At 39.0% G+C, this 12,072-nt stretch overlaps 1 protein-coding gene and 1 non-coding gene across 2 annotated transcripts in view; both read right to left on the bottom strand.

Moving 5' to 3' along the window:
- LOC120226007 (protein O-mannosyl-transferase TMTC2-like) overlaps nucleotides 1–7,401 on the bottom strand; it is a 115,133-nt gene extending 107,732 nt beyond the window's left edge. The window contains exon 1 of the mRNA XM_039224197.1: nucleotides 7,210–7,401. Within this exon, the coding sequence (XP_039080128.1) occupies nucleotides 7,210–7,401 (192 nt within the window). The remainder of the gene's footprint in view (nucleotides 1–7,209) is intronic.
- LOC120226008 lies at nucleotides 2,871–2,977 on the bottom strand. Its single transcript, XR_005526920.1, has one exon. It is a non-coding gene; the product is annotated as a U6 spliceosomal RNA (small nuclear RNA).
- Nucleotides 7,402–12,072: the final 4,671 nt, after the last annotated feature.

Raw genomic sequence — 12,072 nt, 5'->3', positions numbered from 1 at the left:
TTAGATAGAAGCACAGTAACAGGACAGGGGCATTGGCAACTTTCATGAAGAAATATTTCATCTCCATACTACTAAAATATTTCCCTCGTCAAAATATCAGATACCTAACATTTGACATCACTTTTTTAGGGATGGAATAATATTTCTTCTGAAAAGCATTAAAATATAATAGATTAAGACAGAAAAATGAATGTGGCTGAGTAGCTTACTGATACTAGCTTATATTTTTCCTCCCTAAATTGTCCTCCAAGTCCCCCTTTCCTAAACATCCCAAAGCAGAAACTGCCTGAATGACACTTGGGATATTTTGTATAAGGCATAAACTCATTGAAGAATTATGTCAAATGACACTGAGGGACCCTAGCAGTGACAGGGAGTGCCCCACAATATTCAGGGTCAGCATCTAGAGTGACTGTCAAGAACTCTACAGGGAAGGAGGATCTTTGGTTTGCCTCAGATTTACATGAACCTTTGGAAGGGGGGGAAGCCACAGAACTAGCTGAAATTAAATGGCTGACCAAGTGAGATGAAAGACTGCAAAGGACTAAATTTCGTTCAAGAAAGATAAAAAAGTGGATTGTCCATATATAGCTGAGTTTCTGGACTGAAAGTCATATATATTATATGAGCAACAGACACAAATAAGCAGTTTGCAAACATCAAAAATTAATGGCTAAAAACCACTATAAAAACATGGTCAACTTACTCAACATTCACTTTACCTAAAATACAAATTAAACACTGAGATGTCATTATTCACCTATCACTGAAGTTTCCACAAAATAAAAGAATTCAGTACTGCCATGAATTCATAAAAAACAGATACTCCTATAACACATAGAAAACTACAGTAAAAATGTGGTAATATCTTCCTTGGAATCAATTTGATATGTATCAAAAGCTTTTAAATCATAGATACAATTTGGCCAAACAATTCTTTTCCTTTTTTGTAATGTTGATCTATTTATTTTAAATCATAAATACACTTTGGCCAAACAATTCTTTTTTTAAATGTTTATTTTGAGAGAGAGAGAGAGAGAGGATGAATGAACATAAGTTGGGGAGGGACAGGGAGAGAGAGGGAGAGAGAGAACCCCAAGCAGACTCTGTGCTGTCAGATTAGTGGCCAACGTGGGGCTTGATCCCACAAACCAAGATATCATGACCTGAACTAAAATCAAAAGTCAGACAACCGACTGAGCCACCTGGGTGCCTTTGGATAAACAATTCTATTTCTAAGCACTGGTTCTAAGAAAATATCTGTAAATACCAAGAAACAGCTATTCATTTTTTTTCTATATTTTTTAAAAGTTTTATTTATTTCTGAAAGAGAGAGAGAGACAGTGTGAGCAGGGGAGGGTCAGAGAGAGAGGGAGACACAGGATCTGAAGCAGGCTCCAGGCTCTGAGCTGTCAGCACAGAGCCCGACGGGGGGCTCGAACCCACGAACCGTAAGATCATGACCTGAGCTGAAGCTGGATGCTTAACTGACTGAGCTACCCTGGTGCCCCTACAGCTATTCATTTTCATTGCAGTACAGTCTATACAAACCCAATGTCCATCATCATGGACTTGGTTAAGCAATGTCATTTCAATAATGTACTATGTAACTATTAAAATAATTTTGTAAAAAATTATGTAAACTATAAGAGATCTCTATGACCCATTGCTAAATGAAATAAGCAGGATGGAAATTGTACTTTATACCTTAATTACATTTTTTTTAAGTAGGCTTTATGTTCAGTGGAGAGCCCAATACAGGGCTTGAACTCATGTCTCTGAGATCAAGACCTGAGCTGAGATTGAGTTGGATGCTTAGCCAACTGAGCCACCCAGGTGCCTCTGTCCTAATTACATTTTTTTTTTTTTTTAAACTGAAAAAATATCTTTAAGAGGAACCTTGCATCACTGGCTCTTCTTATTACTGGGTGAATAAGAGGTTGGTCCATTGGTATTTCTTTTTTTTTTTTCTTAAGTTTATTTATTTATTTTGAGAGAGAATGAGCATGCATGAAGAGGGGCGGGGCAGAAAGAGAGAGAGAATCCTAAGCGGGCTCTGCACTATCAGTGAGGAGCCTGATGCAGGGCTCGAACTCATGGTTAGTGAGATCATGACCTGAGCCAAAATCAAGAGTCAGACACTTAACTAAGTCACCTAGGTGCCCCATCCCTTGCTAGTTCAAGACTGAAGGGGAGAGAAGTACATATCTAGAGTAGGCTGTTAAAAAATAGTGCTGTGTTCCTGTCCAACTCAACTGTCATGAGAACACAGAACTTAGCCTACTAAAAAGGGAAAGAGATTCAGAAATGTGATATTTCACTTCATAGAACTGCCATGTAACGGGTTCTATTCCAGGCCTTAGTAATCAAGACAAAGATTCTGCCCTCCTACAGTTCACATTCTCGTGACAGAATGGATAGTTTTACACATCAGGAGGGGATGCTGTCAGTTACTTTTAAGTACTCTGGGAAAATTAATACAAACTAAGAGAAGAGAACAATATACAAATGGGAGAAGGGTAGAATGATACTTGATAAACTGTTCCAGAAAGACCCATCCTGACATTTGAGAGGTGACATAAGTAAAAGAGTAAGTGAACCATGCAAAGATCTGGGAGATTTAGAGAGGTAGTGCTTAACAAGAAAAACAATATGGCAGCAATGGAGTAATTCCCACAAAGAATCATAGGAAATGAGTGTGAGAGATGGGAAGGACCACACTGTGTAGGGCCTAGGAGTAGTTTGGAATTAAATTTTCTTTTTTGGTAGTGAAAATCACAGCTTCAATATTGGATGCAACATGTTGCTTTGATTCCTATAATTTCCTTGGTGTTAAACAGCAAAGGGTCGTATAGACTCTGAGAACCTCAAAAAATACGGAACACTTCATGAATTTGTATGTAATTATTGCACAAAGGCCATGCTATTCCTTTCTGTATCAGTTCAATTTTAGTGTATGTGATGCTAAAACAAGCACTGGAATTTCTTTTGATTAGGAAGGAAAACCATGGATGAATCTACATAAAGATAAAAATGTGATCAAACTTGTATTTTTACAAAATCACTTCACATTTTAGGTAGAAAAGTATAGGTGGCACAGAAGAAAAAACTGGGAGACTTATTAGAAGGCTGTTAATACTCCATGGAAAACTAGGGTCAGTTAAGTGTCAGACTTTGGCGCAAGTCATGATTTTGCAGTTCATGAGCTTGAGCCCCATATCAGGCTATCTGCTGTCAGCACAGAATCTACTTCAGATCCCCTAACTCCCTTGCTCTCTGCCCCTCCCCTGCTTGCATTGTGCATGCTCTCTCTCTCTCTCTCTTTCAGAAATAAATAAATATTGGGGCACCTGGGTGGCTTAGTCGGTTAAGCGTCCGACTTTCGCTTAGGTCATGACCTCGCGGTTTGTGGGTTTGAGCCCCGCGTTGGGCTCTGTGCTGACTGCCAGCTCGGAGCCTGGAGCCTGTTTCAGAGTCTGTGACTCCCTCTCTCTGACCCTCCCCTGCTCACGCTGTCTCTCTCTCTCTCCTAGAAATAAAAAAAAAAAAAAAATTAAACAAATAAAAGAAAAAAGACTAGGGTGAAAGTGGTGGAAGTGATAAGATGTGGTCAGTTTTGGAATCCCTCGAAAATAGATGGTTGATGGATTGGGTATGGGTATAACATAAAAACAGAAGTCAAAGATGACTCCACATCTGTGACTTATGGCACCCAAGTGAATGTATGCTGACTTATTCACATGGGAAAGAGTAGGTGTTGGTAGGAAAAGTGAATGCACTGTGGAGTAATCAAGTTCTACTAGGTTGAGATGTTAGAGCAACAGTATGGAGAACTAATTTAGGTAAGACTAGACAGACAGGAGGCCCCAGACCAAGCATTAGCAAGGAGAAAAAATGCCATATCTAGTGCCTTACATGAGGAGAAAACCTGCAAGAATGCCAGGAAGGAAGGAAGGGAAGGAGGTAGGGAGGAAGGAAGGAAGGAAGGAAGGAAGGAAGGAAGGAAGGAAGGAAGGAAAGAAGAAAGACAAAAAAAAAAACCTTCTAGGTTTTAATGTTTTCAATAAAAGAGAAAGTATATATTTAAAAATAGCTTTAAATAAGTTACTTGCTTTTCATAAATATTTAAAATGATAATTAAAAAATTTTAAATTGTATGTTGACAGCATTGACATTATGAGTAAAAAGTTAGATTTTAATGTTGATATACAAATAGCTAATTTCTGAAATATTATATAACTGGAGATGTTTGGCTTACTCAGATTTCCTGTTACAAGTTTTCATTTCCTTTCTACATCTGTTCACTTGTATATTTTCCCTTCAAACTTAAAGAGGTCATCCACACATACTGTAATAACATTTCAGTGTGAGATAATTAATTTGATGGGATACAACCACATCTTAAACTCCATCTGGGTAAATCGCTTAGTCTGTTACACTGCTTTGTTATACTAAGCTCAGTGTTAAGTTAAAACCCACATATTACCATAATTCTTCTCTATCCATAGTACCAGTTGATGAAAATATTTAGATATTTTTTTAAAATGTCTGATGAAGTTGTGGTGAAGTAAAAATGTTGTTTGCATCAAATTTATAATTATATTACAGATAAATATATATTCCAACAATTTACTTTAAAATGTGATTCATTTAAAAATATTAAAATTGGCTCTTTTTAGACTTTAGAGTAATGTGTGTAGCTTATCTTTAAATTACAAATGAAATAGAAAACATATCTGTTTAAAAAAATTTTTAGAAAATGTTTCTTTAAAAAAAGTTTTAAAATATTTATTCATTTGAGAGAGAGAGAGAGAGAGAGAGAGAGAGAGAGGACAAGCAGGGGTAGGGGCAGAGAGAGGGACACATAGAATCCAAAGCAGGCCCTAGGCTCTGAGCTGTCAGCACAGGGCCCAATACAGGGCTCAAACCCCTGAACTGTGGGAGCATGATCTGAGCCGAATTCAGATGCTTAACCCATTGAGCGACTCAGGCATCCCCCAAAATATCTGTTATTTAATTAAAATAATGAACTTTAACAATTCCTGAAATTTATTCATTTATTTTTTTAATTCAACAAATATGCATTGGGTACCTATCGTGTCTATCACTGTGTTAAGCATTGGGATAAAAATGATGAATAAAACATAACCTCTGCCCTTGTGCATCTTTCAAAACAACAGTGGTTATGAGAATGACAAAAACGAGGAGTATGGAATTTCATTGAGAACAGCTGATTTGACCTAGCTGAATACTCAGAAAAAGTGTTCAAGGGAATTGCTCCTCGTTCTAAAAACGTGAAAGAGGTGTATGATTAACGAGCTCAAGGGAGGAAAAAGTATTCTAGAGATACAGCAAAGGTTAAATCTCATGGCAGGAACACATCCTGTGCAGAGCGGGGATGAGGGAGCCAAGGACAAAAGGCGGGTCATGTGAAAAGTAGAGCACACCTGGCTGATAGGTTCCAAGAAGGAATGTGTCCTTATCTGTTTTGTAAATATCACTCTGAGGGCACATGGTTACAGGGTTGGAATGGGAACAGAAGGTATGGAGACAGATTAGTCCAGGCTTTTAAAAAAGAGTGATGGGGTTGCTAACGGAGATAAAGATTATTGGACTGACACGAGGGATATTTAGATAGCACAGATAAAAGTGATGGATAGGAGAGAGAGGGTCTGATGAAGGAGGTGGAGATAATGACAAAGATGACCTCTAAGATTCTAATTGTGAAATCAAAACAAAAACAAAAACAAACAAAAAACAAAGTAACAACAACTTATAAATAATGGAAGAAATAAGATTAGTTTTGAATGCAGTTGGTTAAAAAGGCTTCATCCACAAGGCAAAACACTAACTGAAGAAGACAGAAATAGTCAATTATGTCAAATGCTGAAAATCATCCACCGGATTTTCTGACACAGAGATTATTAGTAACCTCAGTTGGGTATGTTTATATGAAATAATAGGTCTTGAAGCCAGAAGGAGTTGGGGGAAAGTGTGAGGGGTGGAGGTAAGTAAGTGGATACCACAATTATAGACCACTCTGTGAGTGTCTGGCTGTGAAGGAGAGTGGAAGGCACAATATCAGCAGAAGGGGAGGGGACACGCTGAATGCACTGAAAAATATAGAAATCAAAACATAAATCCCAACGAGGCATAAAAATTAAGGCCTAAGGTTTATTTTTGCTTAGTTTTTAATTGAAAACTAGAAGGGAAAACAACCCCATTAATTTTTAGATGTCTTAGATACCTTTCCCATTATGGCCTTGGTCAAATATCATCCACCCAGAATTCTTTAAACCGAGTCTCTTCCTCTAGGTGCTCTAACAATGACCAAATCCTACTTTTGCTGTGACACTTAACATAAATATTCGAATTATCATTTGTTGTCCTCTCTTCTACTTGTAAACCACTTTAGGAGAATTGTTTGATCAACACTTAGAGAACGGCCAGATGCATAATAAGTGGTCATAAATGCATAAAAATGTTAAATGTTTTGGAAAAGAAAACAATAAAAACTTTTTTTTTTGAGAGAAAGTGAAGGGCAGAGAGAGAGAGAAAACCCTAATGTGGGGCTCAAGATCACCCAATGTGGGGCTTGATCTTACTTGATACAGGCTTGAACTCCTGAAATGTGAGACCATGACCTGAGCCAAAGTCAGATGCTTAACCACTGATCCACCCAGGTGCCCCTAAAAACACATTTCTCAAATACACATTCTCATTGGGATTGTTGCTTTAGTCATACAAAAGCACAGGCTCCAGGGGGCAAATTTGATCATATTGTGAGGCCTGAGTGAGACCCAAAACATCACCCCCACTATCATTATTTTCAACACCTCCATTATACTGGGGGTGGGAGGGGTAATCACAATTTTATCAGCATTCTGTGTTCCATAAGATGGCACCAAAAGTTCATAAAAAATGGTTTCCAGCAGGAAACTTTGCAAGGATGGATAAAGTGGACAATGTGACTTAATCTCCATTTAGGGAATTAGTGCAATTGGAAAGGCCCTGAATCTTAGCTATTCTCAACCAGTCCAACCATTCAGCTGGGCTATTTGTGCAGCGAGTGCTTCTTGTTTGTCATGACCAGTTTCATGAGCATTGGCTGGATCACTCCATCCCAAACTACTGAGCCACAGCATGCGAAGCAGCTCTGTGGATGGTCCTCCCCCGCACCGCCCCCCACCCCAGCCAGCCTTGGCTCACACAGCTGAGTTGACACACTTGCTGCAGAAGCTTAAATCCCAGGGGGATGGTTAGGAACGCTGCCCTGTGAGAGTGGAAAGGCAGGAGCCTCAACAACAGCTGCTTTGCAGCTGGGTCACTAAGGAGAACAAGAAATCCCTCGACACCATAAAAGGTAGCGGATGACGGGAAAGGCAATCTCAGTGCCTCCATTTGTCACTGGCAGGGTGCCACTGGCGCTCAAATCCAAATGCTCGCACAAGAGGATCAAGCCAGATGTACATAACTCCCTAATTTTATACCTTTTTTTTTTTGGTATAAAGCTTCAGCAGTAAAAGACAGAGAGATTTATTTAATTTATTTAGAGGCAAAATTCTTTGATGATTTAAGCAAGATGCTGACCCAAACACTACAGTCAATAACGGAAACTTGAGTTCTAGTTTGTCCAATACCAAAAAGGTGAATAATCAAGGAAAGACACAAATTTAAATAGGTCTCATTTCCCTTAGTTGTCAGTCAGTCAAAGCACCTGGATTAACAGAACTCTGTTGGTTGTAGTTCCCTGTTTAAAAAATGGAATTCAATTCAGGAATGTAATCATTGGTTAAAAAGTTAAAGAACAAATTCTTTTTTTTTTTTTTAAGTTTATTTACTTATTTATTTGTTTTGAGAGAGAAAGAGGGAGAGCACAGGGAAGGGGCAGAGAGAGAGAGGGAGGGAGGGGCAGAGAGTCACACACACACACACACACACACACAAGCAGAGAGAGAGAGAGAGAGAGAGAGAGAGAGAGAGAGAGAGAGAATCCCAAACAGGTTCTGTGCTGTCATGAACTGTGAGATCATGACCTAAGCCGAAACCAAGAGTTGGACACTTAACCGACTGAGCCACTCAGGCGGCCCCAAGAACCATTAAATTCTTAATTCAAGTCATCCGCTTTTGCTTCCACTGCTTTTCAATCTATGATAGGGAAGACGTATTACTGACTGTTTTCCCCCAGAGCCAGTGAGCTGACACTGAGATTGTTGATAGTAGCTGAGATCTTAAATGAACTGTAGTTTATGTACTAATGAATGAAAATCAATGGAGCTGGGATAAAGGATCCATTTATCTTCATCTGAGAGTACTTTCAAGGAAAAGATGCCTATCAAAGGTAGAACATACTAGAAAGATTTTTATACCACCCAGGCCACATGTACATTGGAACTGTACACTGTGTTCTGGTTTGCCTGAAATTACCCTGTGTGTGTCCATTGTTCCAGAGTAAAAATAACAGAACCCCCTTCCTGGTTTGGAGAAATATCCTAGAGTTAACCTTGTTCTTAGTTACCTCTCACAACTGTTCACCTGAATTAGAAGAGTCAAACTATGGCTTTTGTAGCACTGCCATATCCCACCAGATGAAACTTCTAGGCTCCATTAGCGGCATTAGTAAGGTCTCACTGTGACTTCAGCTTGCCATCCCTCAATGCACTCCTAACAAAGAGGGCATTAACAAAGTATCCTTCCACAGCACAAGACCATAGGCTATTTGTCAAGCATAATTAAGTTTCCATTCATCTCTGCTTCCCAAAACACATTTTTCAAGTAGTCAGTTGTCTCAGCATATTACAATTCTGCTCTTACAGGTAATATAATAAGAACAAACATTACAGAGCAGCTCACTAGGTGCCAGGAACCGTGCCAAGCACTTTATGTGTACTCCTATACTACATCTGGGATACTATTATCATCTATTTTATAAAATAAGAAATTGAGACACAGAGAGGTTAAGTACCTTGCCCAAGGTACAAACCCTACATTTGTTAGGGCTGGGGTTCAAACAGAAACAATCTGGCTGCAAAGTTTGTGTCATTACATTATAATCTTGGTCCAGAAGTTTACTACCAAGAATCATGATGCTACTTTTCAGAGTAGGGGTCCATCCACCCATCCCTTCCTCATCACGTATTTACAGAGTGCCTACCATATCCATAGCATTGTGTCAGACACTGGAAACGTGAAGATAAAAGATCACTCCTTCTCTTAGATACTGAGTAATATTGTGGTGGCTTTGGAAGCAGGTGCCCAGCAATTGCAAGATAATACTTAAAAGGGCTCCTGTTAGACATATGCTTAGCACATAAGGAGAAAACAGAAACCAAGACAGTGATTCTGCCCGCATAAGTCAGGGGAGGTCTCAGAAAGGAGGTGGTATATTTCAGCTGCCTCACAGATGGAGGGAAGGCTGGCCAGGCACCAAGACAACTGACTATCTGCTCAGTCCAAGTGCTGGTGGCTTAAAAGTTTTCTTTACAAGATCCAAATTAAGAAAATTATTTAGAAAGTCAGCCAATGGAGAATGTTTTCCTTGCTCTACCACCAAAGGACGTGCAGCTTACAAAGGTTAATTTGATATAAACCAACTCAAATCACACCTGGATGGTAAAATAAGGTTATTTACCAGCAGAACCTTGCAAGTATCTGCTTTCTGGCAGGTTAATGATTCTTGAACCCAACTTCTGAATAATAATTTTCTGTGGCTTAACAAAAAATGAGATCATGAAAACAGCATCATTTAGAAAGCAACACTCATTCACTTTAACTTCTAGAGTGTGAAGTAGCCAGAAGTAGTACATATAAGATTATAAGAATAATTAAACTAGGCGGAAAGGGGAAAATACACACACACACACACACACACACACACACACACACACACACACGTAGCAAATGGTCAGAGGCTGGCACATTACCAGCAGAACGAGTTTGTATGTATAAATGCGCATGACAAGCATATCGCCGAACTGGTTCATTCCCAAGTCCAAGCAGTACAGTGTGAGAGTTGACACATACACACATGGGTTTTGGCACTATTACAAAAAAAATTCTCTTTCTCTCTTACAGTCAGAGAAGATGTGTAAAATCACAAGAAAATATGGGCCACTAATAGGAAAATTTGAATACAGAGGTGACATGGAGATGGAGAATAGAACATAAGAACTTCTTTGCCTCTAGCTAGACAATTTAATGGTAGTTTGGCTCAAAGCTAAATTATCACTGTCAACATTTCAGACCCTCTTGACTTGGGTAGGAAAAATGTGTGATGAAGGCTGTACAGAACTCATTAAGCATCTACCTCCAGAATTGTCTTCATCACATTCTGAAGGTTGACATTTGAGTTGGTAAGTTTATCTGTGAGATGCAAGAGGGACTGATCTGACACACCCAATCCTAAGAGCAATTTTGCCAAAGCAATGCAAAGGTATATCCGAGGGCAGTGTACTCAGCTTGACACCAATCCTCATACAACTGCTATACATACAAGGGGCTTTGGAAGAAACATATTGACCTACTCAAATGTTCAAAATGGAATATATGTGCACTTTGGGGGTATGGGTGCCTTGCCATGAAAACACAAACATGGTACTTTGAAGAGTTGGGGGAATATATAAGCTATTAAATTACTAAATCATTTAAAGCAGTTTTTATTTTAAAATAAGCATAGATGCATTATAATAGGTGCCCGGTTGGCTCAGTTGGTAGAGCATGTGACTCTTGATCCTGGGGTCATTCAAGTTCAATCACCCACACTAGGCATGGGGCTTACCTAGAGAGAGAGAGAGAGAGACAGTGAGAGAGAAAGAGAAAGAGAGAGAAAGAGAGAGAAAGAGAGAGAGAGAAGCACTGGCATAGAAAGAAGGATACAGGCTTGGAAATCACAAAATCTGAGTGTGAACACTTCAAGAATAATCCCTGAGTAGCTGGGCTACTTGGACAAGTTGTTTAAAGTGTCCAGAAATCCAGTACCTTGCAGGATTAAGAATGATACCTCCTGATAAGGTTTGTAACTGAGAGAGATCATGCAAAGCACTTACAACAGCGCATGGTACATACTAAGTGATCAGCGTATGTTATCGATTATGATGTTTGTGTAATAGAAACAGCAGTAACCACTGTTCAGTATCTTAAAAGGATTAAGTGAAGTAAAATATATTTTAAAAAGCATAGCACAGCAACACATCGTAAGCACTCAAAAAAAAAAAACTTAGTTCTCTTCTTAATTAGAACTTTTTTTGTTCAAAGGAAAGTCATGGAAGTAGATGATTCTGTTTCATGTATTTTAAATAGCAGTCTTGTAACACACCCACACGAAGAACTCTGTGATTCAAAACACTGTTATCAGCCAAATTGTCCCTTGTTCTGAAATGTCTTAGAATGCCATAGGTGAAATTTACTTTGGAGTTCAGAGAATTTGAAGAAAAGACTAAATGGGGAATGTCAAAGCTCAAAACTGAAGGTACAGTAAAAATAACTTATGACCACTTTTGATAAAACTGGGAAACCCATATAAATACTGGTGACAGTTTAAGAATACATCTCCCCTCATCCCGAAACCAGTATTTTCCAAGAGGTCCATTTTCTCTTTGAAATCTTGACATGACTTGACAAGCTCAGTTGGCATGGTTCAAGCTGCTACCAATCTTAGAATAATAAGAAAGTCGGAGAATTAATTGACTCTCACTATTTCAATATTCAGGTACCTGGTATCTGATGGAAGCAAAATTTTAACTGATCAAAATACACTTCTGTTCACGCCTGTCCTATTTTAGACTGCTTTTTCAAAGTAAATGGCTGTAGGTATCTAATTTAATTTTTTTATGTTTATTTATTTTTGAGACGGTGACAGAGGCTGAGTCGGGTAGGGGCAAAAAGAGAGGGAGACACAGAATTTGAAGCAGCTCCAGGCTCTGAGCCGTCAGCACAGAGTCCGATACGGGGCTCAAATCTATGAACCATGAGATCATGACCTGAGCTAAAGTCGGATGCTTAAATGACTGAGCCACCCAGGCGCCCCCGTTCCTGGGGAAATTAAATGAGTCCAGAAAAATGACTGAAAAGGCC

Source organism: Hyaena hyaena, unplaced genomic scaffold (assembly GCF_003009895.1).
Source record: "Hyaena hyaena isolate Hyena2069 unplaced genomic scaffold, ASM300989v1 scaffold_1551, whole genome shotgun sequence".
Classification (NCBI taxonomy): domain Eukaryota; kingdom Metazoa; phylum Chordata; class Mammalia; order Carnivora; family Hyaenidae; genus Hyaena; species Hyaena hyaena.
The sequence above is the reverse complement of the archived record's forward strand: the minus strand, read 5'-3'. Positions and strand labels throughout refer to the sequence as shown.